The sequence below is a fragment of the Coloeus monedula genome (genome assembly GCF_965178545.1).
Source record: "Coloeus monedula genome assembly, chromosome: 4".
NCBI classification, from domain to species: Eukaryota; Metazoa; Chordata; class Aves; order Passeriformes; family Corvidae; genus Coloeus; species Coloeus monedula.
In genome coordinates, this window is record NC_138784.1 from 14,120,233 (window position 1) to 14,148,060 (window position 27,828).

The 27,828-nt window shown below is 43.8% G+C and overlaps 2 protein-coding genes across 2 annotated transcripts; one reads left to right on the top strand and one right to left on the bottom strand.

The window, feature by feature from the left end:
- Positions 1–682: 682 nt before the first annotated feature.
- Positions 683–9,742, bottom strand: TSPO (translocator protein). The gene is made up of 4 exons (XM_082279698.1): positions 9,702–9,742; positions 3,594–3,791; positions 1,759–1,897; positions 683–900 (listed from the first exon to the last, which is right to left on the bottom strand). The coding sequence occupies exons 2-4, from the start codon at positions 3,776–3,778 to the stop codon at positions 724–726; spliced, it is 501 nt and encodes a 166-aa protein (XP_082135824.1). The 5' UTR covers positions 3,779–3,791; positions 9,702–9,742; the 3' UTR covers positions 683–723.
- Positions 9,743–9,842: 100 nt separating this feature from the next.
- MCAT (malonyl-CoA-acyl carrier protein transacylase) lies at positions 9,843–12,485 on the top strand. Its single transcript, XM_082280606.1, has 4 exons — positions 9,843–10,478; positions 10,579–10,666; positions 10,932–11,149; positions 11,418–12,485. The coding sequence occupies exons 1-4, from the start codon at positions 10,035–10,037 to the stop codon at positions 11,838–11,840; spliced, it is 1,173 nt and encodes a 390-aa protein (XP_082136732.1). The 5' UTR covers positions 9,843–10,034; the 3' UTR covers positions 11,841–12,485.
- The last annotated feature ends 15,343 nt before the right edge of the window (positions 12,486–27,828 follow it).

A 27,828-nucleotide genomic window follows, 5' to 3' on the forward strand; every position in this document is an offset into this window, starting at 1 on the left:
CAGGTGCTCTGAATTTCCTGGTTTGTCTTGGCCATTGCAAAGGTGAGGAGAAGAGATGAAGGGGCTGTCCTTGAGGCTGTAGCATCCTGCTGCCTTCAGTGTTTTTCTGCTCAAAACAAATTAATAATGATACCAGCAAGGAACAAGGTTAGAAAGTTTACATGTAGTTTAATGCATTTAGCTGAACGTGTGTACAGTCCTTCAAAGTGGGAAGGCACAAACTGTTAAAAAGAGCTTGTCTTAAAACGTTTCCAGAGTACAATGACCAGAAGACAAATATCTGGTGGATGTAGTGGGACATATCATAGCACAAAAGCACTGTGCCTAGTGGTAAACATCAAAGATTCAGGCTACAATCACACCTGTCACTGTCAGGAACACCTTTCTGGAAACTGTGTTAGTGTGTGGCTGGATTTCTTCCTCTGAACATAAGGAAGTTTGAGTTCCTGCTTTCTTCTGGTAACAGTTAAAATGCTGCTGTTGTGTAACATACAGTGCTGTAATATGGCACTTAATCACTTTGCAATCAAGACTTTCTTTTAGTTTACTATAAAACCCAGTTAGGCATACACCCCTTTGTGGCTTGCCTAATAAAGGTCTATTTGTTTTGCACCTTGTAATTAGAAAATTAACGGTAGAAGTAGTTCAGCTAAAAATAAAATAAGGCCATAACTTTATATAAAAAATTATTGTGGGAAAAAAGTGGTTTTGGCTGAAAACAGCTTATTCAGGTTTTTTCTTGTTGCGATTGTCCTTCCAGATCCGATAATTGAGTGCAGAAGCCAAGCTTAACCAAGCTAAATAAGGAACCATCAAATATGCTGCTGTTTTGTTGATGTTATACCAGGAAGCAGCTGTAGCTGTTGCTGTACCAGTTGTAAGCAGGAGAGTCACCAACCCCTGAAACACAGAAGGTGGTTAGTGTTTTTACTTGTTGCATGTCCTTGACTCCACAGTTCTGTGTGTCACTTTCCACCTAGCTCTGGCACCTGTTCTATCCATCTAGGAGTTCAATCCTTCTCAGAAAACCAGCCAGCAGAAAAAGATTATAGACTTCAGCTGAGTTACAAACCACTTCAAGTCATAAAACAATGCAAGTACAAGAAAGGGCATTACAGCTGGGAGCAGAGAGGGAGAATGAAGTCTCTCTCACCCATACCCTCTTTAGTGGGCAGTGAGACACTTCCCAGTGTGACTTGGAGCAAGCAGATTTATCCAGTTTGTTCATGCTGCCTGAAGAGATCAGGTGTGAATGAATCTGTGATGGACTGCAGTCTTTCTTACAGCATTGCATGTGCAGCTAGAGAACCAGGCAAATATTTTAATTTTTTTATTACCAATTCTTCATTTTGAGACAAGCAGTTTCTCTTCAGAGAACTGCAGAAAATTAGTCTTTTCTAAACAGGGTGTTGATCACCTGAATAATGTTACAATAAGCTGCTTATCACTGCTGTTTGCCAGAGAGATCTAGGAATTGCAGTAAAGCATAAATCTTTACGTTTTCTGGTCACACAATGCTCTTACCAAAAGCTGGCAGAAAAGAGCTGTTTGAAATCTATCCATTTAAGGATGGTCTAGATCTGTAAGTTCTCTCAGGTGGCTGCTGGCATGCATTAAAGAGAATTCTAGAAAATTTCTGCAAGCCATATTCTGTATTCAGACCCATTTTCAGGGAGAAAAGATTATGACACAAACCTTTCACGCTAATAACTTGTAAATGTAGCAGCCTTTGGTTCAGAAACTTAGTTTTCCACTTACCCATCCCATTTTGTGAGCTCCAAAAAATATTGGAGTCCATGCCCAGTTTAATGCCAGGTTTCCTGCATACAGACCCAGAGGAACCACTGACTTTTCGTTGAAGCCCCCCAGTTCCTTCCACACCAGGTAGGAGCCATATCTGCAGAAAGCAAAGGTGAAGTGTCATTCACTACACTGCTTAAAGCTACCACACATTCTTGATCAAATGAAATAACTTCAGTGCTAGGGTCTAGATTAATTTGGAAAATCTAGATATCCAGGCACAACTTGGCAGAGTAACTGACAGCGCAGGCTTGATCAGCTGCTCTGGATAACAACATGGAGAGAGAAAAATTCCCAGTCATGCCAGAGTTCTCACTTCCAAGTGCATAGAAGCAGATAACCTACAGCATTTCAGTCTTAAAAGAGAATGCCATGTTGAAATGGAAACAAGTCTAAGAGATACAAATAGTGAAGAAACTTTGTTTTGGTACTGGGACATGGTGCTTTAAAGATTTAAAAAAAAAATAAACCCCAGTTTTTAAGTGGATGAAATGAATGGCATTGAGTGGGATCCCAAAGCACAGTTGAGTATGGGGAACAGGAAGAACCCTTTAGTCACTTTCATTACTTTCACAGGGACTGAACAATGCAGCTTTGCTATTTTGGCAGTTTAATTGCAGAGAATAATGAAAACGAAAGTTGGGGCAGGGTAAGCATTAGAAACTTCAGTTTCCTAAGTGATTTCTAAAGCACAGTGTGGACTTGCACTTGTTCATACATCTCACTTCAACTTCAGACCAAGACTGTGATGTACAAGTCTAGGAAGCTAAGTGTCAAGAAAGGAAGGTAAGCTTATTAAATCTTGCTTTGATTTATTTGTTGCTTTCCATATATTCAAGAGATTCTGGAGGAATGAAATGTCTTGGTCATTCAAGGAATGTGTGCATGACGGATTAGAGAAGAAAAGGCTGGTACTAAGTATGATCTTTTCACTGGGCTGGATGTGTAATACACAACCAAGACCATCCAGGTTCAGATAAACTGATTCTGCTGTTACCAAAATAACTGATAAGCTGTCACAATTTGGACTTTTTAAAGGTATTTAACCTGCTACCCAAATTTGTGATGAGGAATCCAGACACAGGGTTACAGATTGTGCAATCAACTTAAAGGAAGCTGGAAAAGCCACCCAGCTCTTTTCGCCTTGATAAAAGGCATGTTTGTATTCACAGGCCAGTAATGATCTCATTCAAATGCTAACTCTTGAAATACACAAGTATTTCACTTAAATAAGTTAAAAAGTGCAGTCTGTATGAGGAGAAAGGAAAGAGAATACTGGTGGAGAGGGACAGGACATGAGGCTATAAAAATTGCAAAGCTTTTCTGGAAAGAAAATGAAACCAAAATGAGAGAATGTGGGCGTGCCAATCTAGCATTCAGTTTCATCCATTGCGTTATTGAGCTCTGTTACAACAGTTCTTTCCTAATTTCCCCGCCCCCCCCCCCCCTTTTAAAATTTTCCTAAAACTACTATAGGACATACTTAGAAGAAATCCCAATGCTGCCTTGCTCCACTATTTCCAGCTTGGCAGGTCTTCCCCTCAGAATGAATGAGGAAAGCAAATTAATGGCTTTTCAAGCTCCTGCTTTTGATGTGGATACCGCATACAAAATGTCCTATCAAACCCACACACAACTCCCAAAACATGTTTTTACCTGATAAACAGGCAGCTTGACACAGTTTCTTACAAACATACAGCCACAGGAGTACAGTCATAGTTCTCTAGTCTAGCATTATACAAAAAGCAACTTTGAGATCAGATAAGTGCCTTAATACAATGTGAAAAACATACCCCATAGTTGTATACAGAGTTCCCCAAACAGGAGCAAACACCCAGTTAGGTGGACACCAGGATGGCTTCTGTAGAGTTTCATACCATGTTGGGATTTCTCTTTTGGTTATACTGCTTCCTAAAAGTCCTCCTGCATGGGGCAGGAGTGTAAAACCTACTGCTGGGGCCCAGGCTGGTACTTCCATTGAGACAGTGAACCTGAAACAAAACCAAACATTGATTGGCAGAGACATTTTAAAAAGCAACTGCAAAAGTTGCCATTTTTAACAGATTTTAAAAATATGCATGTCAGATCTGATCCACAGCCTCATCTTGTCACTGAGAGACACTGCAGCTGAAATTAAAGGATCTTGTACCAATACGCCTGTAAAGGACTCTGTCCCTGGGGAATGGGGAAGCCAGTGGGAAGTGGGGCCTTTAACTTCCCTCTCAGCACTAAGAATACTGAATTTTACCTACAGAAATATCCTCACCCATAAGTATGCCAGAGGAATAAAGCAGTTTGGTAGTATATCAACTGCACTTGGAAAATAAATAAATGCAGTAAGAAGTGTGTATTTCTGTATTCACCAAAAAGCCCTCAATGAAATGGCAGAGCCAAGGAAGAAAAGAGCATGTGCTTTCCTGTGCTCAGGCAAAATAATGGGATGTGTTGTCTGCAGGATGCTCAGTGGGAGTCAGAGGGATGAGAATCAGCAGCAGACACTTGAGAAGCCGACATGGAAAACAAACACCAGGGAGGACAATGGGAAGTAAGTACTTAAACGATGTTTTGCTCAACAGGGAAAGCGATCTGGATGCATGGGGAGGACACCTTTGGCTCCTTCATGAAGCATTCAATCACTTGCAGCAATTGTATCTGCCAAGCCCATTAAATTTGCCTACACAAGTAGGGCTAAGTAATTAGCCCTTAGTAACTAGCCTTGCTGCTAGGCCATGCTGCTTTAGTTAGGGTACAGGCAGCAGGCAAACCAGCAAGCAAGGAAGGAGGAAAAAGCTTCATTGCAGATTTTCTGGCCAAAAGCCAAATGCTACAGAAGAGCTGTGCTTAGTTTACTAAAATGTAAACATTAGAGCTACAATAAAAAAAAGGGCAGAACTGAAAGATGTTTTTTTCAAATATATAGTAGGCAAATACACCCAATTCCTGTTCATCTGTTACGCAGGAGAGAGATTATGTTAAGAATGATTGCAGCAGTGGGGAAAGAGCAACTACAGAAGGCCCAGTGGAGAAAAGAAAGTTTTAGATCAATGAGCATTTCAGAGGCTTGTCAGAGAAAAGTGCCATATTGATATTGTCTTGCCTGTTGTCTTTCCCTGGATTTCAAAGCTTCTATTGCTATAATCATGACTGCTGGGATGAGGAGGCAGGGAGTGGGGAAGAGGAAATCCTACTTGTGACAGATGTGCTTAAACCAATAGGAAATGGCACAGATGACATTTCATTGTCACAGATCTGACCCAGTGAATTTCTGTTTGGAGATCAGGGTGAGCTCGAGCAGCAAGGGAGCTCTTACATTATGGTTTTTGTCCCTGCACTCAGGGCTCTGCCCATTCAGCCACACAGGTTTAATGTGAGATTTCAGTGACTGGGACCACAATGCAGTTTGCATGGGATTGAGAGAAATCCTGGTGATAGAAGCAGAGCAGAGTTTTGAAGGCGAACTGAGCACGGATGGACTGGTAAGGCACTCAGGATGAGAAAGGTTGATAGGGGTAAACAAGAAAGGGCAGGTAGGCCTGGGCTTTGGGCTTGGGGGGAAGTCAGCAATGAACAGAAATACACACAAAAAAGGCAGCAGACAGCCATCAAAGAGACACAAGTCAAGGTCAAAACCAGAACAAGACTGAATGGGTGAAAAAAAATTAATCAGGGAAGAATTCAGAACTGAGGCTGGGGAGGAGAAAAGAGAGAACAATGTGGTACTCTGCTGTGATAGGATCAGTTAGGTCTTGGGTGGAGGATGGACAAGGGAGGGAGGAAAACGTCTGCTGGGCTCATTGCTGCCATACTTCCTGCCTAGGGGATTCTACTCACAAGGAAGCATCTTAAATGGAGCAGAGGAGTTCCCCTGTTCACCTGCACTTAGATCTGTGCTGTTATTTCCAGGAAGAAGGCTGTCAGCTGCTGTGTGCACTACTTGTCATCCCCACTGACAGCATGAAAGGCTCTGCTTTTACCGGGATGTGAAGCAATTGCCATGTGCAGGAGCAACAAGGTGTGATGGGAACAAGAGCTCCGAGTACAATGATTCTCTTTGGCTGCCTTCAGATGAGTAATTCCCAAAGGTTAAGTTAGAAATTTAAAGTTAATAAGATCTCACTAATTTTTAACGCTTTTGCTTTGCCTACAGAGAGGCCAGGATTAGCTCTCCACATGTGCTGTTATATGTGCAACTCCAGCGTGGCTGCCAAATAGTATTTTTCAAAAGTGGTAAGCAAGAACCCAAAGGGCTTAATCCTTTATTTGGATGTTAACAATATAAGGGTAGTTTCATTGCAGCAGTCAGCAGCTGGACTTTGTCAGGGGTTCTGTCAGCTTCCCCCCAGGGAAGAAAGTCTGAAAGTGTTCTGTAAGCTGAAAGTGCTAAATACTATAAAATTGAAACAATACTGCTCTGCTGCAGTCATTAGTGAATAAATGATGTACCCATGTATGTTGGAGGAAGAATACTGAAATAATTCTTCAGAGAAAGAAAACCAGGCAGGCAAATAGAAACAGGGAAGGCACAAAGCAAAGAAATGAGAGAAGTGAAGCCAGTCAGGCACAGCAAAGGGGAGGAAATGGAAATGACGAGATTGAACATACTGGCTGGAATTGAATGTTGGTGTCCCAGTCTTCTAACTACTGTTACTACTAATTAATTATGTGCTGTGTTTTCCAATAGCATCTCTCAGGATTTCCCAAGCATGGCAAAACACTCTGTCTTGCAAGGAGAAAGAGGAACAAAACCATGCAGCAAGATGTGCTGGCAGCAAGACCACAGCTGTCCATCAGCAGTGGGAGTTCCTGTGTTTCTATTCCCAAGAAATTAAATACTAGTATCAATTTTCCATTAAAAGCATAGGTAACTCAGAAAACAGCATTAGCTGATTATGGAAGAAGCCACGTGTGTCTGTCTCTGGTTACCTGATGTAGGTGTTTAGCAAGAGAATGAGTAAAAGGCAAGGATGCACTGGAGAGTCTATGCAGTGGCCAGTGCTGCAGTCTTTGCTTACCTGTGCACTACAAGAGCTGTGCAATGTTTACAGAACACCTTGTACATTTTCTAAAAGTAATGTAACCACAGAGGTTCATCAGCCCTGCCTTCCTTTCAGTGTGTAGCTGATGATCTGAAATGAATCGGTGAGAACTTACCACAGACTTGCTAACACAGCCCCACTGGCTGCAGCAGTATTACTCAACCTAGAAATAATAACTACTTTCCCAATGACATCCCAGCTCCAGGGCGAGTTGCACAATGTTCTTGCACCCTCATTTTCATACTGAAGAATGCTGGATGTCTGTGGATGATATTTGCAGCGTACCCAGCAGATATCTGCCTCTAAGGACCACCAAGGCTGGAAATATTTTCTTCTCACACACACATAACTTGTTTACTTCTTTTCCACTTCTTATTTCTGCCCTGCAACATATTCTTCATCATGCTGCCCCTTTTCTGCTTAGCCCTAGTGTGACTTCAGGCAGTTTCAGCAGTGCAGTGAGGGCTGCACTAGGCCACTTTGCTTTGACATATATATTAGAATAATTTTTCTAGGTATTCAAAACGTACCCAAAGTTGGTTCCAGCTACATAAAGTAAAAGGAGAAATAAAGGGGGGAAAAAACCCCAGTAGTTAAACTTGCTGCCTAATGGGCTTCTCTCTGTTGTTTTTCTATGGTGGCATAACATGAAGAAAAAACAAACAAACATTCTGTGTCCTCTTTCTGGAACAACCACTGTGCACCCAAAGAAAGGGATGGGATGCTCTGTAGGTGGGATTAGATATATCATGACAGAGCAGCTGGGTTGCTTCAGCCTGATGAAAAATGAACTAAAACACTTCTTTGCCTTGAGAAGGTCTCTGAAAGACAGATGCCTTTCCCTCCTTGGGGCACTCTGTCAGCAGGAAGGAGAAGAAAGGTAGGAGAATTGCTTTCATCCCATTTTTTTATACCCCTGTGCTGATAACTTCTGACTAGTTCCATTCTTGTGCAGCTTGGGGCTGGCTATCCAATCACATGGGGCTTAAAAATCGCATTAAAAACACAAAGGAAAATCTCCCAGCAGGGCTAAATCACCCTCAAAGCCCTGGTGTTCCCAGTGCCCACTGTTTGGAGATGGACTGACAAAGCTGGGACCATACCATGGACCCCAAGACACATACTCTCCCTCTCATCCTCTACCATACATTTTTTTGAGGGCAGATAAGGCTCTGCCCAGGTCTGAGGGGCAGCATGCAAATTTTGCCCAGGAAAAAGGCTTCTTCCCAAGACAGCTGTCTGAAAAATTAAAGATAACATAATTTATATTGGTAAACTATTTATGTATGTTGTGGTTTTAATTCCTGGGAAGCTGCAACACTAAAATCAAATTTATGTCACAGTCTCTGACAAAGAATTCGGCTACCACAAAAAAAAAGGCAGGCTTATCTTTGCTATCTAATCTCAAGTAATAGAGACACTTCAAACAATAAATGTTATAGAATATAAATAAATAATAAGTGTATAACATATGTTTATAATATATGTTTAGAATTAAAAATAAAACTATGGTATTTATTGAAGACTTTAATGCAAGGTGTACAGATGGAAACAAAAAATCTCACTGCCCAGGTTACACTTCTTTCGAAGTGGCAGAGCACAAGTTGTGCAAATAAATCTGATTTATTCACATGAAGGGAACTGAAATGCATAGTGGAGCAAGATCTTGGCTAGGATAATTTGCCATTTACTGCTCAGTCTCTTCTCGTTGACACTTATGTTACAGGTAGAGGCAGTCATGGGCTGTCATATATCTCCTATGTTACTGCCCATATATTTCAGCTAATTTGAGAAGGTCACTGGCTTTTCCAGGTATTTTACCTGGAGGCTGATAAAAATGGAAGAAATCATCTTACAAAATAACACAGAAAATAGAAAACTGAGGAAAAACCTGCTCACCGTGATCCTTTCGAATTGGCCCAAATAAAAAGTCAACGTAATTTCTTGCTGTTGTGACACATTTTCCTTCTCCCGAGTTGTACTTACACGGTGTCTTTTACTGAGCTGCTCTGACTCAATGCTTGATACTGTTTCATAACCTTACTTAGTGCAAACTCGTTACACAATTGCAACTCCGGCACGGCAACTTTCACTTCGTAAAAAATAATCTCACCGTTGAACGCTCAAATTATATCACAGTGCATTTTGGGCTGCTTTATCAGCATCACTCGAAAACTCAGAATTAAAACCAAAGCCCTTTCTTTCACCCTGAATGAAAAAATGTTCCTCAGCGACACTGAAGGAAGATACCTTTAGTAAAACAGCAGCGTGAAAACTTCTCCCGAGTGGGGAGAGCGAATGTGCCCCGTGTGCGCGGCAGAGCCGCCGGTCCCCGTGAGAGCAGAGGAAGGGGTCTGCCTTTCTGCTGTGCGCGCACAGCTGTGAACCACTGAAAAACTCGTGTGCCGGACGAAAATTAAGAATAAACTGCCTAGCTTGGTTCCTTTTTTTTTTTTTTTTTTAAAAAAGCACTTTCCATGCTAAACGCCTGTACGGAAAAGCCGTGAGTGTTTGCCCAAGTCCTCTCCGCCCGTGAGCCGCCCCGCCCGCCTCCATCCAGCGCCGCAGGTCCCGTCCCGCCCGGGGGATCCGGCTGGCCAGCACGGGCCTGTCGCCGGCAGCAGGGAGCGGGATCGCCCCCCTCAACGCGCTCCGCCAACCCGCGGGGGAGCCGAGGGCGCCCGGGGCGCGGCGGGGTCCCGGCGGCGGCAGCGCTGCGGAAGGGCCGGGACCCGCGCGGGGGCTGGGGCGGGGTCAGGCGGCCCCTCCGGCGAGGTAGCCGGGCCCCGCTGCGGGGCTGCGCCGCCCCTCGGGCTCCCCTTCCCGTCCCATCCCGAGCCGTGCCGCGGGCAGCGCCAGCGTTACCTCCTCCTCCTCCTCCTCTCCCGCGCTGCTGCTGCCGCCGGTAGCGCCTGCTCTGCCGGGGGAGCGAAGCGCCGCCCCCGGGACCGCGCGGGCTCCCCCGCCCCGGGGCGGGCTCTCGGCGCTGGGCGGGCGGAGGCGCCTGGTGCGGGCCGGGCCCAGGGCGGCGCGCGGGGCTGAGGGCGGCGAGCGCCGGGGCGGCCCGACCGACCTCTCTCGTTCCCTCCCTCCCTCCCTCCCTCCCTTCCCGTCCCCTCTGCCGGCGCCCGGCCCGGCAGCGGCTGCCGGCGGGGGCCGCCCCGTTCCCGTGGCAACGCCCGTTCCCGGGCGGCGGCCATGGGCGGCTGGGCCGCGGCGCCATGGCGGCTTGGTGGCTGCAGCGGGCGCGGCGGCCTCCGCGGCGCTGCGCGGCGGTGGGGCAGCTCCCGCCCCGGCGCTGGGGACCGGGCGGCGACCCTGAGCGACCTCCTGCAGACTTCGGTGGAGGCCGAGGAGCCGGACGCGGCGGGGGCGAGGCGGGAGCGGCGATGCCCCCGGGAGGGCACGGTGCTGCTCTTCCCCGGGCAGGGCAGCCAGTTCGTGGGGATGTGCCGCGGGCTGCAGCGGTACCCCGGCGTGCGGGACATGTACCGCCTGGCCGAGAAGGTGCTGGGCTACGACCTGCTCTCCCTCTGCCTGGAGGGGCCGCGGGACGCGCTGGACCGCACCCAGCACTGCCAGCCCGCCGTGTTCGTCGCCTCCCTGGCCGCCGTGGAGAAGCTCAACCACCTGCAGCCTGAAGTGAGGGGCCGCGGCGGGGCCGGGTGGGGGTCGGGGCGGCGGCGCCTCGGGCCTGCCCCGCGGTGCGGCTGAGGCGCCGCTCGGCTCTGTGTCCCCGCAGGTGGTGGAGCGCTGCGTGGCGGCCGCCGGCTACAGCGTGGGGGAGTTCGCGGCGCTGGTCTTCGCTGGAGCCCTGGGCTTTGCCGAAGGTGCCGGGGGGACGTGCGGAGCTCGCTGCTAGGATCTCCCAGCCCGGGCCCATGCTGTTTCCAAAGCATTGCCTGTTATCACTGTGTCCTTCCCGCTTTAATTTTTAATTAGAAGACAAAATTTACTTTTTACTTCCACTCTTGGCTTTAACATGTGTAATACGGCATTAAAAGCATTGACGTTTCACGAGAGTGAACAACTGCCCTTTCTTGCGCGCAGGTGCCCGCGCTCACATTTACGCAGCATCTCTGTTTCTCTCCGTAGCGCTGTACGCGGTGAAAGTGCGCGCCGAAGCCATGCAAAAGGCGTCGGAAGCTGTCCCCAGTGGAATGCTCTCGGTTGTCGGTCGGCGAGAGGCAAATTACAAATTTGCCTGCCTGGAAGCCCGTAAATACTGTGAATCGCTGGGTATAGAGAACCCCGTGTGCACAGTTTCAAACTATTTGTTTCCAGACAGCAGAGTCATTGCAGGACACTTACAGGTATTGCTTCAGAATAACTATTCCTTCCGTTGAACTGAGCATTTCACTTTTTTAGAACTTTTACTTTGCACTCTGTGTGGGTGTTACGTACGGCCTTAGTTTGTTCAAACAAAAGTATTTGCTCTGTGGGGCTTTTTTCCCAGCATGTGCTCAGTTGCTGGGTAGGGAAAGGAATCCCTTTATCACAGTAAGTCCGATGAGGTGATTCTTGTGGGGTGACTGAGAAAACCTTTGCTGTGCAAGACTCACTTCTCTCTCTCTTTTATAGGCTTTGGAGTTTTTGCAGGAGAATGCCCGAAAATATTACTTTAAACGTGCAAAAATGCTTCCAGTCAGTGGGGCTTTTCATACCAGACTTATGGAACCAGCAGTAGAGCCACTGGCTGAAGTCCTAAAATCGATTGAGATTCAGAAACCACTGCTCTGTGTGTATTCCAATGTTGATGGCAAAAAGTACATGCACTCAAAGCACATTCAGAAGCTGTTAGTGAAGCAGGTGGTGTCACCTGTTCTCTGGGAGCAGACCATGCACTCAGTGTACGAAAGAAAGCAAGGAACAGAATTTCCTTACACGTATGAAGTGGGGCCTGGGAATCAACTAGGAGCCATTCTCAAACAATGTAATTTAAAGGCCTGGAAACAATATAAAAACGTAGATGCTCTTGAAGACGAGGAAGAAGCGGAGATTTAAATAACCTTTTGAGGAAAAACCACACAACTTGTTTTTTTCTGATCTAAAGCTTTGTGCTCCCGAAAGAGGAAGTCTTAAACATTCATGGCCTCTCCTGATGTAAAGAGCACTATGTGCATAATTGCAATGAACATTTTCCTTTGAGTTCCTCAGGTGTGGAAAGGGGAGAACAAAGTTTGGCTCTTCCATCTGTGTTGGGACTGCAAAGCTGTCAACAGACAGGCCAAGTAGCATTGTTTGGCCTCAATCCTGCAAGCAACTTTCCCTCTTGGGGTTTGTTTGGTTTTGTTGGTTGATTGTTTTTTGGGGGAGTTTTTTGGGTGTGGATTCAGGTTCCAGTTGGTAGCCTTGGCTGTCCGGTGCAGGGATCTTCTGCAGGAATGGTGGGGTTGTTGGCTCCAAGTTGTGGAGGGCTCTGCTCTGGGCTTGAGGGCGCATTTAGAGGAGCCCTTTGTTGGGACAGCTTTCAGCCTGTTGATGTTCCCATTTTCTAACTCAACTGACTTGTGGGGTGTTCATCTATGTAAAGTTCTCTTATTTTGTGTCCACGTTGCCAGGTAGCAGCTGAGTGAGGCAGATGATGTTACTAGAAAAATTATTTTCTTAAGGTTAAACTTTCAATAAACTATGAAGCTTTTCTTGCTATTTTTCATGCTTTGGGGGTGCATCATTATTGGCTGTGTCCACGTGTGGATGGAAGTAACCTTCCCTCCAGTTGTCCAGTGCCACACTGGTTGTGCTAAATTACACAAGAAATGTTCACTGGAGAAAAAAGCTTAACAAAAATATTATGTGCATTTCCTGGCAGCAGGAAATGATGAGCTGGAGAGCAGCAGGTTGTCCCAAACCCTCCGGGTAAGAACTTCCCATTTCTCAGTTTATATTTTTTATTTTGGTATTTTAATGCTGTATTTAACAGATATATAGAAAAATTGTAGGATATATTAGTTAAATGACTGACAGCACCTTCAATAATGTATTATGAAATGCAGGAGAACTTCCAGTTACGGTACCAATCATTCTGTAATTTCACATTTATGAAAGGGAGAGTGAATTAAAAACACTGGCCTTGATTATCATTGCTAAGTGGACTGTATTATTAAACAGTTCTTTTGTGGACTGCAGCTGGCAGCTGTGCCTCCCCTTACAGTACAAATTCCACTTTTAGCGTGTGTAAACATTAACAATTAGTAAAATACTGAAGAGTTTGTCAGCTTCACCATTGGACTGCCACAGGCAGATGATTAAGGGTTGGAATAACTGTAAAGAAAATTATTTCAGTGAAGGTTCCTATGTTACAGGAAAGGTGTTAATTATTCAGAAAAGCACACCAAAGTCTTCAGTTAGAATTATTGGTTAGAATATTGCAACTAGATCCCATTCATATCATTAAACACTGGACTGTGCTGTGTTAGAAGTCTCTGCCTACATCTTGTAAGACCAAATGCAACGTTGGTGACTTTCAAACCAGCTGTTATGATAGTAGAAACTGAGTGTGGTATGTTGGTGGCACAAATTTTAGTGCTTTAAAATTTCTGGACTTCCTTTTTAATTATTTAACCTTTCTAAGGAAATGTTGGAGACATGTTTTCTGTTTGTAGTGTTCTTGCTATATTTTTTTTCCTTTTTTCTCCCCCCCTCATTTCACTTGGTTGTACACTTTGCTCGGAATTAAAGCTTTTTGGGAAAATCGTGCTAGAAATCTCACTTGCAAACCATTAGATTACCTTTGCACTTTTGTCAGCTGCACAATGCTGAAGGGGAATCTGTATCCTAAGAGCATTCCAATCTTGTGGGTCTTGTTTAATTAGTGGGAAGAAGGACCCGTCACCACTGTCAGGTGTTTGCTTTTCTTCTGTGCGGTGGTTGAGCTGAGGCTGCTCCCAGTGAACTTCGTGTCTCCAAAACCAGAAGCCAGAGGGTATCACGCTCTTGTGCTGATGTTGCAATTTCTAGGAGCAGAAGTGTGATGGAGGTCTTTGTACCTCTGCATAGAAAGTGTTCAGGGCTTGATTTTGTGTGGTGCCCAGCAGCACAACCTCACCTCGCGTGCATTGTAACATTGCCTGTGGCTGGGCAGAGGGTGCCCAGGTAATTAGGAATCCTGGATCTCAGAGCGTTTCTTTAATGTGTTTGCTCATCTATCCCCTCTGCTTCTGGAAACTGTTTGAGATGTGAGAAGCCAGCGTGGCTCCTTCACCTACGAACAAGCAGAAACAGGATGTGGAAGAAAATCAAGTGTCGTAAATGCTGTCACATATGAGGAAGTGTGCAGTGAAAAAAAACCAGAATTAACTTTGGGTCTCCTGAGTCACACTTTGGGGCTGTGACTAAAGGATTAACTAACTGTGCTCCACAGGTGAAAGAGGAGCCTGGCACTGACTGCTGCCTGGTACTCCAGTTAGTGCTGATTGGTGTGGCTTTGGATGCTGTTTGCTTTGTGTTTCACTTGTTTCTTTGCTGGGATTGAATTTTATATTCCTTGAGACTGTTTTGTTCCATACATGCTGGATGATGAAATTCCCCCCTCTTGTGATTGAAAGCCTTACACTATGGATTACAAGAGTGGGGAAAAGCAGAGTCACCCCACACAGCTCTTGGATGAAATAGGTAAAGAATCTCCTGTTCATCATTGCTCCCCTGTGCATAAAGATTATTTACCTAGAAATAACTACTTGGTAGTGTTAAACTGATTCAACTGGAAAGAGTCAATTTTTGCATAGCTGGTACTTTCATTACACATGCATAGTTTGTTTATTAGACCCTCCTGATGTTAAATTTTACCCTTTACTAAACAGTGACTAACATATTTTTCTATCACACTGCTATTATGGAGCTAAATGGAGCACTCAATTCACTGATAGAACTTTGGTCTGGTTTTTTGGCTGTGTGGGCCAACTTCTGGCCTGTGTGTGACTACAGTTCCAGGTGTGCTAACTGTGCTTTTCTAGAAAAAACTTCCCTACCTGCTGCTGAAGGGCACATCAGTTTGAGAGCATTTTGGAAAAATGTGACACTGGAATATGTGCTGCTGCTTGAATTTCTGGGGTATGCTGGAGCCATCACCCTTTACAATTCCTTCTTTGCATGCTTTCCTTTTGCTCTGCATTTTAAGTCATTCAAAGGTATTTCAAAGTCCTTTGCATGAAATGGTCAAATGAAATAGTCTAGTGGAGCTTCATTTGTCTTTTTCCCAGAAACATTTTTGGAGATGGGCAGTTAGGATCATAATGGCACCATTCAATAAAGAGAGAAAGCATGTTCCTCAACATGCTTAAATCTGGCTTGATTTGGCATTTGTCTTCACTAAACACAAGAGGGGTTTAAATACCTTGTCTGATTTAAAGCAGGGACTTGGACTTGAACTTCCAACTTCTCTGCTGAGTGCTTAGATCACAAATGTGTTGAATATTGTATTTTCATGTTTCAAAAATATGCTAAGGGTAGGAGTTGCTTGTCTAGGCAAGAAGGCGGCATCTCCTGTGCTGAGGGGAAAATCCAAACCACAGCGATACACTTTCATTTTCTCTCACTGAGAGCATCTATAGTTGGATCCTGAAAACTAGCTTCAATAGCAAAGAGAAGAGAAGATACACCCAGAAAATAGAATAACCAGGCACAAAGGGGAGATGTTGTTGAGAGAGAAAACACCCTCATGGCTACCCATGGAGTGCAGGAGGGTGACACCTCGACCATCTCCATCCTGTAAGTTGTGCTCATGTTCCCCTCAGGCTTCTATTCCCCCCAAGCACATGCCCTGCAAAAAGACATGCATCCTCTGAGAAAATTCCTTCTCAGAATCCATCAGATTCTTGGGGTTTTGTTCTGGGCAGCTCATAGTTTTACTCTGAAAAGGGGCAGAAGACACTGCCATTAATGTGTGATAGCAGAGTCTTGGAAAATAAAGCAGACAACACTGCAAAAGGTTTGAAGCAACAATTTAATTTTTAAAAAGTATCATGGTTTTAATCTTTACTATTGCTTTTACAGTGTTAAAATTTAAAGGATGGCCAGCATGCCTTCAGTTTTCCTCATATCCAGAATCTCTTTAACAAACTCATTTACAGGAAATAGACACTTTATGTTGCATAAAATAAACACAAAAAAGACAGACTTTCTAATCGCCTGGAGTCACATTTCAAAACCAGCAAGTCAGGCAGTTATCCAGCAACAACCTCTTTACAAGTTTTTTCTTTAAAAAAGATATGAAACAGCAGTGACCCAGCACTAGCCTAGGTTTTAAATATTAAAGAGATTTTTATCAGTGTAAATTTGAAAAACAAACCAGCTGCCACCACTGGGGTGTTAATGATGTTGGTCAGTGTCCAGCAATGACCTCCTGTTGTAATTCTGTGTGTTAATTCGATAGTCTGTAATTCATGGCCCACCAAAAGGCAGCAAGAAGCAAGGCTGCAGGCACCAGCTTCTGGCAGAGGCACCTGAAAGGAAGCCTGCAAGTCTGTGGGAAGAAAGGGGATGGTAATTAGAAATAACAAGAAGCAAAAAGATGGTGCAAGGAAACTAAAAGAGTGCCTGTGGGGGAGGTCAGCGTGGGCTTGAGGGCACGGTCCAGTTCTGCTGCAGAAATGCAGAGGGGGTCAGCTTTGCTGGTGGCTCCAGCCACTAAAGAATCCTCCTCTCTTCTCTGGGTAAATACTACTGGCAGCAGCTCTGCTTATCTCCCCAAGGAGACCCTTCCAGCATCTGAGAGTGGCAGATGCCTCCCCTCTGAAAGGAGCCCCATGAGTTGTGTGGGATTTGGGCAGCATCCTCTGTCTTTAAATGAGAAATTTCAGCCTAAAGAGAAAAAGCCAGGGCACTGAGGGGGCACCAACAAACTAAGGGATAAACCCCAGCCTGAAGCCACATTATGTGCTTCACTCACTGACATTACAAAGGAGCCAGGTGTTCCTGTTGCCTACTTGCCAACAAAAAGGTGAGAGAAAAGGGAGAGAGCATACCCAGCCTCCATAGCCAGTGATCCATTTTGTCCAGTTACTGCTCAAAACATTTCCACAGCTTCTTATAACACTTTTAATAACATTCCATGTCTGGAAAACACTGATAGCAACCCTGATGATTTAAACAAAACAAAACAAAGAAAGCACGAGGATATTTATTTATTTAATTTATTATAAAAAGTGGCAAATAAAATACCCATGTTTAGGAAACAAAAACCAACCAAACCAAAACCCAAACAAAAACCTCTAGTATATTCCTTCCTGAAAGTGTATGTGTACATGTATGTTTCTCTAAATATTTAGGAAGAAGACCTTTGAAATCAAAAGATAATTTAGTTTCAGAATTAAGTGATTAAGTGACTATCTTTGTGGTTGTTTCAAACTTAGAAGAGGATAACCCAGTGAGAGATGTTTCTCTCTGATGAATCAGGACAGCAACACTGGACCGACACAGCAATACTGGACTGACACAGCAATGCCAAAGGCTCTCTCTAGAGTGTGATTATGGCTCTGCTGAGGTGTATGTATGTATGTTATATACAGATATATTTATATGTTATGTTACACAGCTGTAATTGAACTGCATTCTCTGGTAGGTCTGCAGTGAGCGACCATCCCCTCCCAGAAGCAAGGAGAAAATAAGGTAGAGTACCTGGGGGTTCAGACACAGCTGAGTATCTCAGGTTAGGACACTGCTGCATGTCAGTTAATAACTATGCAGGACAACCCTTCAGCTCACAGCAGATCACGGCAGTTCAAACTAGTCCAGCCATGTTTTCTTGTATGTGCATGGGCAGGTTATTGCACATGCAGTAACATGTTAATCCCACACTGGGCTGCAGGTCTCTCATCACTCAGTTGTGCTTAAAGTGTGTCTAAAGCTACTGTGCCTTTGAAGAATTTGAAATAGCAAGACACTATTAAAGTCTTTTGACTTTAAATGGCTGTAGTCTGGAAACAATTTACAATTTACATTATTACAAAGTTTTTCTTTGTAAAACAAGCTGCTTTGCTTTTCTAGGTTCTCTATGAGGCAGCAGTAGTAGCAATAAATTTTTTTATTTTGTGTACAGAAACATTCTTGTTTATCTAACATGATTTTGAAAAGGATGTGCCAATAAGGTAACTTACACTTGTGCCAGGTGAAGCAGTGTTTCTTCTAATGTCCTGTGGTACCTCCTGTTAAATTCATCCCCGATCAGGGCCAGCTGACGGCCAACCTGAGTAGCTGAGCTGCAAGGCAGTCAGGATGTGCATGTTAGAGGAGAACCCTGCAACAGCAATTCTTTAAAGCACTCTGCAAATGTCAGGTACTGTTACTCTCCCAACAGCTGGGATAAACTGGGCATGTGAAAGTGAAATGTTACAGGGGGTTTGTTTCCTATTATTTATGGGTTTATTGATTAAGCATTTAATGCCCATACATGATGTGTTTTGATGTTTTCATAAAAAGCTGTATATTTGGCACTTTTGAAAAAACGTGTTGATTTTTTTTAGGTGTTTCATTTCTTTATACAAGACAACAGGATTCTGGTTTGGGTTTTTTGGTTGTCCCCCTCACTCCCCCCCCCCCCCCCAAATCAAAATATGAAAACAGCCTTCACTTCAAACCTTTCAAATAATTTCATTTTACAAAAACGTTGGCTTTTTCATCCAACAGATTTACTCCAATGAGTTCCACTATGCAGTGTGGGTCTCCAGCTACTGGGTGGTGCCCGGGCACAAACTAACCAAAACCTTAAGGCTCTTTAGGGAGGTCCTGGGACATACAGAAACTTGAATAACATCTGTGGCACATGTTGATGCTAAAAACTGGTTATGCTTTCCTGATGAAAATTTCCAAGTAGATTTAGTTTCTCTTAGACACATGTTTTTGTTCTGGTAGACAAATAATATATGTTTTTACTTTAATTTGCATTTCTGCTGAGATCTGTTTACGAGGTCTGCTGAATAGTAAGTGGGCTTAAGAGCTTAATTCTAGAGTCTGCTGAAAAAAGCCCTTGGGCTTGGTTTGGTCAGTCCACCAACAAAAAACACCAGAAAAACCACAGAAAGGAATTTTCACAGATGGGGGAGAAAGGCAACCCCTGACTCTTGTACTGGAAAATATGTATATATGGGATTAAGAAAAACCCAAGGCAGCACTACTAGTTTGCTGTAAGTGGCGCCTGGAGAATTATGTAAAAATGGCTTCTTCAGCTGCTTGCTGTAACAGGTGGGTCTCTAATGAAGAGCCACATCTGTGTCCCTGTGCAAGATAAAAACTCAGACATTTAATGCAGCATAATCTTGCACAGTCAGTGTTAAGCACTACAGGTTATCCACACTTGCATCTATTCCATTTCCAGTAGTATGCACTATGATTATGTGGCTTAGCAGTTTTCTGGAAGTGTGGCACTTTGTACTTGGGGAGGACAGAAGGAGTATTAATGTAGTGTGATACCTGATATCAAACTCCATTTGCTCTGTGGTGTCCGGAATTGTTTGGAGGTTACTGTAGGTTTCCTCTTCTGGTGCTCCACTGGGGTAGCTGGAGAAGACAAAGTGCCTGGGAGTTCTCCTGATTTGAGACATCTTGCTCTGCAACAAGGCATCAAAGACAACCTCAGGGCTTCATGTTATGTCTTTTCAGTTTAGATGGAAATTGTTTGAACTGCTCTTAAGTTACTCTTTTTACTTCTCCAGTCAGAACACAAGTGTTTCTAAGATACCTATTTTGAGAGTAGTCAAAGGAAAGTTTCAGTGACCCAGCAGATGTCCAGCAATCCAAACATGCAGCATTCAGATGGCTGCTACTTTTTATTGGCTCAAAACAACCCAGAAATTGGAAAATCTCGATAAATATAACTAGTGTAGACAAGTATAGTTTCTCAGTAGTTTCACTTATTACAAGATGTTTTCCTACATTGTTTGCAACAACCTGCCTGGCATTAAATCACTCTAACCCATGGAGATCCCCAGGTAGCAAATACCTAAAGCAAACCTGAACAGGTTTTCCTGTCTTTAATTCAGGTCCAAGTTTACACACCTTCTTCAGCTGGAGGCTACCACCATAGAAATTACAAGCAACTCACCATAGAAATAGAATATAAGAAAAATTTAAACCCATTAGTAGCTTTCCATATGGAAGAGCAGACAGTAAGAACCAGTAACATCAGTAGAGCTGTCTACTTGTACAATGGGAAAGTTATTCACAACCAGTACCACAAAATCAATGGCAAAATTTAACCAGTTTCAGCACACGAGGCTTGTGTCTAATATTGCAAGCATTTGGAAAACACAGAGAGCAGTGTTTGGAAAGCAGAGCTGATGTTTTTGTAGTCATTAGGATTGTTTTATTTGGTTTATCAAGGGAAACAACATCAGAGCTGTGGACGGGGATTATTCCAAACTACACATGCCCTTGGACATTTGCTGCGGTGGAAGGCTCTGCCTGATGAGGAACTTCATTACAACCTTCTGGAGATGCTCTGGTTTTATCTGGCATTGGTTTTGGCCAGGTTTTTTGTGGTTTCTTTGCTTCCTGACTCCATCATTAAAAACTGATCCATTTTGTTGATGGAGTGATCCTGGACAGCAACAAAGGGGAGTTCTGGTGGCTGGATTTCTTTCTCATTTTAAACACACTCTGAGCAGGTCAAATGAAAAAAACTAAAATAAAATATTCTCAGAAATTAAACTAAACCAAGCAAAAGGTAATGTCATAATGCTGCTTTGTACAAATTTGGTTTGCCACATTGCTGCGGTCTTGTAACAACTTAAAATTTTACACTTGGGATGAGGTTCAGGCCTTTGTGATCTTCTTTCAATATTTAGATGAAGTTTACATTTTCTGCAAATCAAAATTATTCATAACTAATGTGTATACATTACTGCATAAGCAAACTCACAAAAATGTGACACTAAATAAATGAAAATATACTTGGTTTACAGAAGTGTAGGATCCTCTTAGTGGTGTTTAATGTGGTTGGGGAAAAGCACGTTACAGACTTGTGTCAGCTGGCAGATATTACATGTTACACAGTTTGTAGTTTTATCTTCTGGCTTTTGTCCTTCTATTTGTAGCATTTCTGATTCACTTACAAAGATGTTTAGAGTCTAGTATTTTAAATACATCCAGAATTCTGAAGAGCTGTGTAGTTTAGCAGTGACAAAAAGAAGCTGAAATCAGGTCTTCTGAATTTTATTGCACCAACTATGAGGGGAGTTGTGTGACCCAACCCTCTTTCCAAGGGGAAAGACTGCAGCCTTCCTTCCACAGGAGCACTTATCTGAACATATTTTACAGGTGAGTTAAAAGGCTCTTTTAATTCAGATAATTTTCTTTTTAAAAAGAGACAGTAGTTTTAGGTGCTATATTTGCTTCAGAAGATGCCCTGTCCTGTTTTAAATTCTTCCTTTATGTATTTCTGTGTGTCTCTCTTCCATCCAAAAAAAAAAAATCAGGGGAAAAAAAGGATGATGTCCATAGAGGAACTTTGTGCATTCCAGCACCATACCTGATTTCCAGACACCCAGTCACCCCAAGGACTTTGTAGCTCTGAATCACGTGCCAAGGCTTCATACACACACCGGAGTGAAGCTGTATCACATTAAATCAATCCATGTTCACAGGAGCAGATACTTGAATGGATCTTCCATTTCCCAGGGCAACATCTAGACCAGTGGGTGACCAAGGGCTGATCACATTCCAACAAGTGCACCCCTGTCCCTTTTTGGTGTAAGGTCCAGTGTGACACTACTGCAGTCTGGACTGGGTGACCCAGGGCAGCTCCTGGCTTGAGAACCGCACCAGAGCTTGGACATGAGCTCCAAGGCGTGCTGTAGATCCATGAATGAGAAACTGGGAATGGCAGAGCAAGGTTTGGAGGATCCCAGGGATGCTGAAGTACTCCCTTGGACATTTAAGGTGTCAGTTCTCTGGATGCAGTTAATCTCAGTAGGCTGCATAGAGAAACAGTCAAAGCATGCAGTGCTGGATTTTTGGAGGCTTAACAACCCAACTGTCTGGCTCACATGTACAAAGTAAAGCTCTAGGGATGTAGTGGTGTACTCCTGTAGCCTGTGGGTACCAATGGAAATGTATTAATTGTGTTTCTTCACAGCTTAGAAAGTTGTTAAAAGTTATTAGTAAAACAAGTACTATAGTGGATAAAATGCAGTAAGACCAAGCATAAAAGGTCAGCTGTCTCCTGCACATGTATTACTAATTTTAGCTTTCACGACGACATAGTGAAGGAAAAAAATACTAAAAAAAAGGTATTTTCTTTTTCTCTTCTTTTTTTCTTCATTTCTAGAGTCGATGCTGGTTTCACATTCACAGGGCCATACAACGGAAATGTCTATATCTGTGTGAGATGAAAACTGTGTCCTGAAAAAGACCTATAATAAGTCAAGGCAGTACAGGACTCAGACATGTAAACAAACTATACAACACCACAACAAAAGCCCAAAGTGCAACATATGCTACCTCACACCTGTTACCATGATAATGCCTTCCTCCCACAGGCTAAAAGAGAGTTGTTTGGTCATGCTCTCCACAGCTCAGCTGCAGCCTCGTGTGTTGGCTTTGCCCACCAAGCTGTCTCAATGCAAGGCCCATCCAGCAAGGAGGGGTGTTAAAATGTGTTTTACAGGATGGGCAGTATTGAGGCAAAGGCAGTCTGGGAGGGCCACTGTCTTGAAGGTGTACAGGATGAGTCTAATTTAGTTCCAAACCAAAGCTTAGCAATTACCTTTTTGAGAATGTCTTGAGGCCATTTACGGATTTCTGTCATCAGTTTAAAAATCTGGGTGTATAGGTGTCATATAGAAATGCACACAAAAGCTACATTAATATGGACCTGTTCTGTTCCTCAGGTTTGGATCTGTGCAGAGCTGCTCAAGAGGAGCGTATATCACACTCCACAGGCCCTTCTGGTTCTCCACAGCAGGATGTGTTAATCTTCTACCACCCATCTCACTCTCCCCTTCTTTCTCTCATTTATACAGGAAGAAAAGGCAAGTTGATTTTGGTTTACAGAAACCAAAAAGGTTGTACGTGTTTGTGAGTAATTGCTTGTGATTCAGAGAGTAAGTAATCACCTCACAACACCTCTGAGGAGGCACTGGCAGGACCCCATGTCAGCAATAGAGATCGTTTCCAACCACGCAATCAGATCAAAAAAGCTCAAGCTTCCCTGTAAAGCTTTGACTGAGCATGCTTAAAGCTTCGTTTCAATGGTGAAATGCCTTCAGCAGAATAAATAATGTATTTCAAGTCAAATACATACTTAATGTTCTGATGAAAAGGGGCCTAGATCCAAATTTTAAAAAACAGCTCTCCAAATGCCTAATTATATGATGGAAACTATGGCAATTTATGAACACAATTATGATTGAATAATGAAGCATCTTTAGTTGAAAGACTATGTTGACACTGTCTTTACTTTGCATAGTCAGGTTGTTTTTATTTGTGAGGGTGTTTCTTAACCCAGCAAAAGAGAACAGAAAATCTTCTTGAAAAAGGAACGTTACTAAACCAGGCAAGCCAGCAGGTGAGTTGGGGAAAACAAAAGGATCTGAAATTTACTTGTAGTCAGTTCAATTAGATTTGCTGTGTTAACAGATTTTAAGACAGGCATAATGATACTTCAGTATAATGCACCAAATGCATGAGTTATAGTTTATGTATTATTCTTATGTATTTTACAACTTATCGATGCAGTTTACGTGCACTTTATGTCTTATGCATACAATCTTACATATTTTATGCAGATGTGACACAGTAAAGCTATAAATAATAACAATATATGATTTATTATGTTTTAAAACTGAATATGAAAACAGAAAATCACTATTCATGACCTAACTCCAGTGTTCAGGCTCAAAATTCCCAGCACCTGCCTACATAAATATGGATTGACAGACAGGACCCTCATCCTTTACCCCCACAGTATCAAAGCCTATCTCAAACTGTTTCAGATTCTACCAGCTGCCCATGCAAACTAAATTTAAATGAAAAACAAATAGAGGCTTGGTTGTTTGCATATATATTTCCAATCCATAGCCACCTCTTTCAAAACATTACATCATCCTCAGTGCTGCGAGCACAACTCTCTGTGCTATTTCACAAGGACGAGTCTTTGACATAGTGACCAAAGACTAAGAGCTAGTTCAGAGGAATACTGGGCACGCAGGAAGGATACACTCTTTAAAATCTTGGGCATTTTTTTGTTTGGTTTCCTTTAGACTCTCCTATGACCTCTGTCAATGAGCAGCAGTTGCCCTCCACTTCTGGCCCTCTTCCCTTGCAGGTCAGACGCTGTGAGCCATGGGCAGCCCACAGCCCACGGGCACCAGGAGATCCCTGCCCCTTCCCCCACAGGAACACCTGCCTCTGGAACCACCACATATCATAGCAGAATGGTTCAAGGTAACCATCAGCAACCTGAGTTTTTCTTGGAAAGATGAGAGGTTAAGTCATCGTTACTCATTTTGTGCAGGTTAGTCAAGCCAGGGCGCAAGGTGAACTCTTAAATCAGTATGAGGTCAAGGAGCAAAGATAAATTAATTCTTTGTCTCATATGGTGTTCTCAGTCAGCTTAACATCCATGACCTTGGAGACTGTTTACACAAAACAATTCTTAATATTGCCTCAAACAGCTATTAAAGGACACTTTGTAAATCCGAAAAATTTGCTTCTTACATTTTATTTCATTTATGTTTTTATGCTCAGTAAGTTCATATGATAACATGCCTTCACTGGGAATTTAACAGAGGTTCTCTTACCTCAAAACAGGATAGGAATTAAGCATTTGATCATATTTAAACATAAAAAATGTGTTCCTTAAGCAAGTTCTGTAACTTGGGTAGCAAAAGAAATGCATATAGCAGACTTTAAATGGAGGAAACCTTTTAAAGTGAAGATCGCACAGATATTTTGTATTTCAGTCTCTGCTGAAAATCTTTAAGGGGCTCTGATTGAGTCAAGACTTCAAGAATCTCAAGTTTTCTATGTATCATCAACGTTTCCATGTTGTCTGTTAGAGCACTCAGAGAACACCAGTTCTTACTGTGACAGAGACTGTGACTGTAGACAACAACAGAAAGTAGTTAGCACAGTTATATCTGCATTATAAAGCCATCATTTGATAAGCTTATAAAGTATCATTTTCCTTAAAGTGTCTGCTGATTCCTTCAGTGCTCACAAACCTATTTCAATGGCTTCTAAAATGAAACAAGAAACAAGGGGTGTCTGCTTTTATCAAAATGAACACATTCAGTTCCCAAGAAGTTTCATGGGAAGAACTAAAAACATTGAAGAGAAGAATATATTGATACCACAGTGAAACTATTTCTATTAAAAAAACCCCAAAACCACACATACATTCTGCCAAGCTCTGTTTTGGGTTTTTTTTTTTTTTGTGACAGCACCACCCACCTCAGGGATATCACTTTTGCTTTACTTGTTTATAAAGAGTTAAGGTTTAGATTGAGTCAGAAAGATTCTGCTCTAACATTTACATTTCCTTTTCAAAACATCTTCTGCCATTTGTACTTCTCTGCCTCACCAAAAGGTCAAGATTCTTTAACAATAAATAAGAATTTGCTTAAAATTGGTTATTGAATTGCATGGCCAAGTTGTAGGAGGTAAGCGTGACAATATTATGTATTGTCACATATATACAGACTTCAACAATCTATGAATGAAAGAATGTTTTTGTTCACATTCATTCTAAAATTTTGTCTTAGTTTTTTTTATTTTTTTGAAAGCTCCTAAAATAAATGATGAAAAGTTGTTACTGGTGTTCAGAAAAGTTTGTGCAATGCTCATAATTATTAATACAGTTACATAGTAAAATTTGAATCTTTCATTTTAAGATGTGTTCAATCAAATTGAAAAAAAATTAAAATCTGATGTACTTAAGAGACCTTGTTCAACCACCCCATCCACTTGGAGCATGAAGTACCTGCAGTGAACCGACTGGCATCTTCAGCAGGCAGATTATGAGACTCATGCCTTGATATTAAATGTAGAATTCAAGAATGCTTGTCACCAAGGTCATAACCTGTAAAAATACTGAGGCAGATGCTGAGCTTCAATAGACCAAATAACATTTTTAATTTAAACTTGATAACTCATATTATTAAAAAGCTGGCACACTTGGGAGAGCTGTGGGGGCTGCGTTTTCCCTCACCTGGTCCTCTCAGCACTGTGCAGCACAACACCCACACTGTCACCTTGCACCTCCAGCCTGTCCCATTTAGGGACACTTTATTTGACTTGTGGTCAGAAAGCTCATCATCTTCTATGACCTTTGGTGGTCATTTTCTACAGGTGCCTCTGGAATCCCAGTTACTGCTGCCACATTGGGAAGGTAAAGAGAAACTGTTGGTATGCAAGAACAGTGTGACTGTAAGTCTAAGAACTCAAATTTACCTCACTATTTATGTTGTCCTTGTCCTGTACATCAGTATAGAGAATTAAAATGCCATGCTGTTTGCAGTTTTACTTAGATTGCCTGTATTGGGTCAAGCTCACAGTTCCTATTCTACTCCCACCAGCTCTTGCTTTGCCCAGCAAAGCATGGTCAATGGCCTATCGATACAGAAATCATTAAAAAGAACTACCACAGACACCTACCAAACAACTAAAGCAGGCAATTTTGTTAAATTTCTTCTTTCAGAGACATAGTGTCTCTACAGGGGTGACATTTTGACATCAGAAGATATCAAACACTTTGCATAAACACTGATTTTCTTCTTTATTATACTCAGTGCTAACTCTCATTCAACTGGCATGCATGAAATGAAAAAAAAAAAAAAAAGTGCCCACAACACTTTAATTCAAAATAACTTTGTCCATGTACCTGTGACAAAAAATGACAAAGAGGTCTATTCTGTCTTGTTATACACGTGTCTGCCTTTCTGCTATGGCCTCGAGAAGCAATCTCAGGCTAATACTTTCCACTTAAACACCTCAAAATCTGTTTAATCACAGAACTCGCCACACCGCTGAAATCACTCCTTGTGAAATAACTTAAACATTACTGAGTATACACTTCTGTACAGATTTCTGTATCCATCTCCGCTGTCGCAAATCATTCCTGTTATCAACATCACCGTTTTAAACGTACACAGATATAGTAAACGAGATATTCAGGAATTTTTAATATGTTTAACTCTGGCATATTTTGCTACATTTCTTGGACTTATTTTGAGGGCTTATTTCCTGCTTCGCTAAGAGTGAAAGTACACGCACTCCGCTCCTCATTTGCTTAGAGCACCGTAGTTGAGTAAAAAGCGCAGGGGTGCTCGCAGCATCCTTCGGAGGGACACAGGTCCCTGCCGGGGCCGCGCAGCCGGGGCCGGACGTTCCCCCGCCCGCGGGCACGGCGTCCACCGCCGCCCGCCGCGTTTGTTACAGGACACCGATCCCGCCTCCCAAAGCCGAAGATGCTGCGGCGCCAGCGCCGGCGGAGGTGCTGCCCGTGAAACATCCCGGGACACGCCGCGGAGCCGGGCGCGCAGGTGAGGCGGCGGGTCCCGGCACCGCCGACAGCCCTCGGCACTCCGCAGCGCCTCGGGAGCGCAGCCCGGGTCCGCCCGGAGAGCCCCCCCGGAAAGGCGCCGCCCGTGTCCCGCCGGGAGCCCGCCACTCACCTCGGCCCGGAGTCCCCGCCGCGCCGCGGGCACACAGCGGGCATCAGCAGAGAAGAGCTCCCCGCGCCGGCCACTCACGGCGGCGATACTGCCCGACTGCCCCTTTTGTCCGCCAGGCCGCCCCGCCCCGCCGGGGACGCCGCCAGCCCCGGCCGGGCCGGCCGCCCCGCCCCGCCCCGCCCCGCCCCGCCCCGCCCCGCCGGGGGGACACCGCCAGCCCGGCCCTGGGGGTCACCGTCAGCCCCGCCCGCCCGCTGCCGGCGCCGCGGGAAGCGCCGCGGGAGGAGCGGGGTGCGCGCCCGGGGGGAGGCGCTGAGGCGGGATGGCCCCGGGCATGGCCACCCCTCGGTGGGACAGCGGCCGCGGGGGATGGAGTCCTGCGT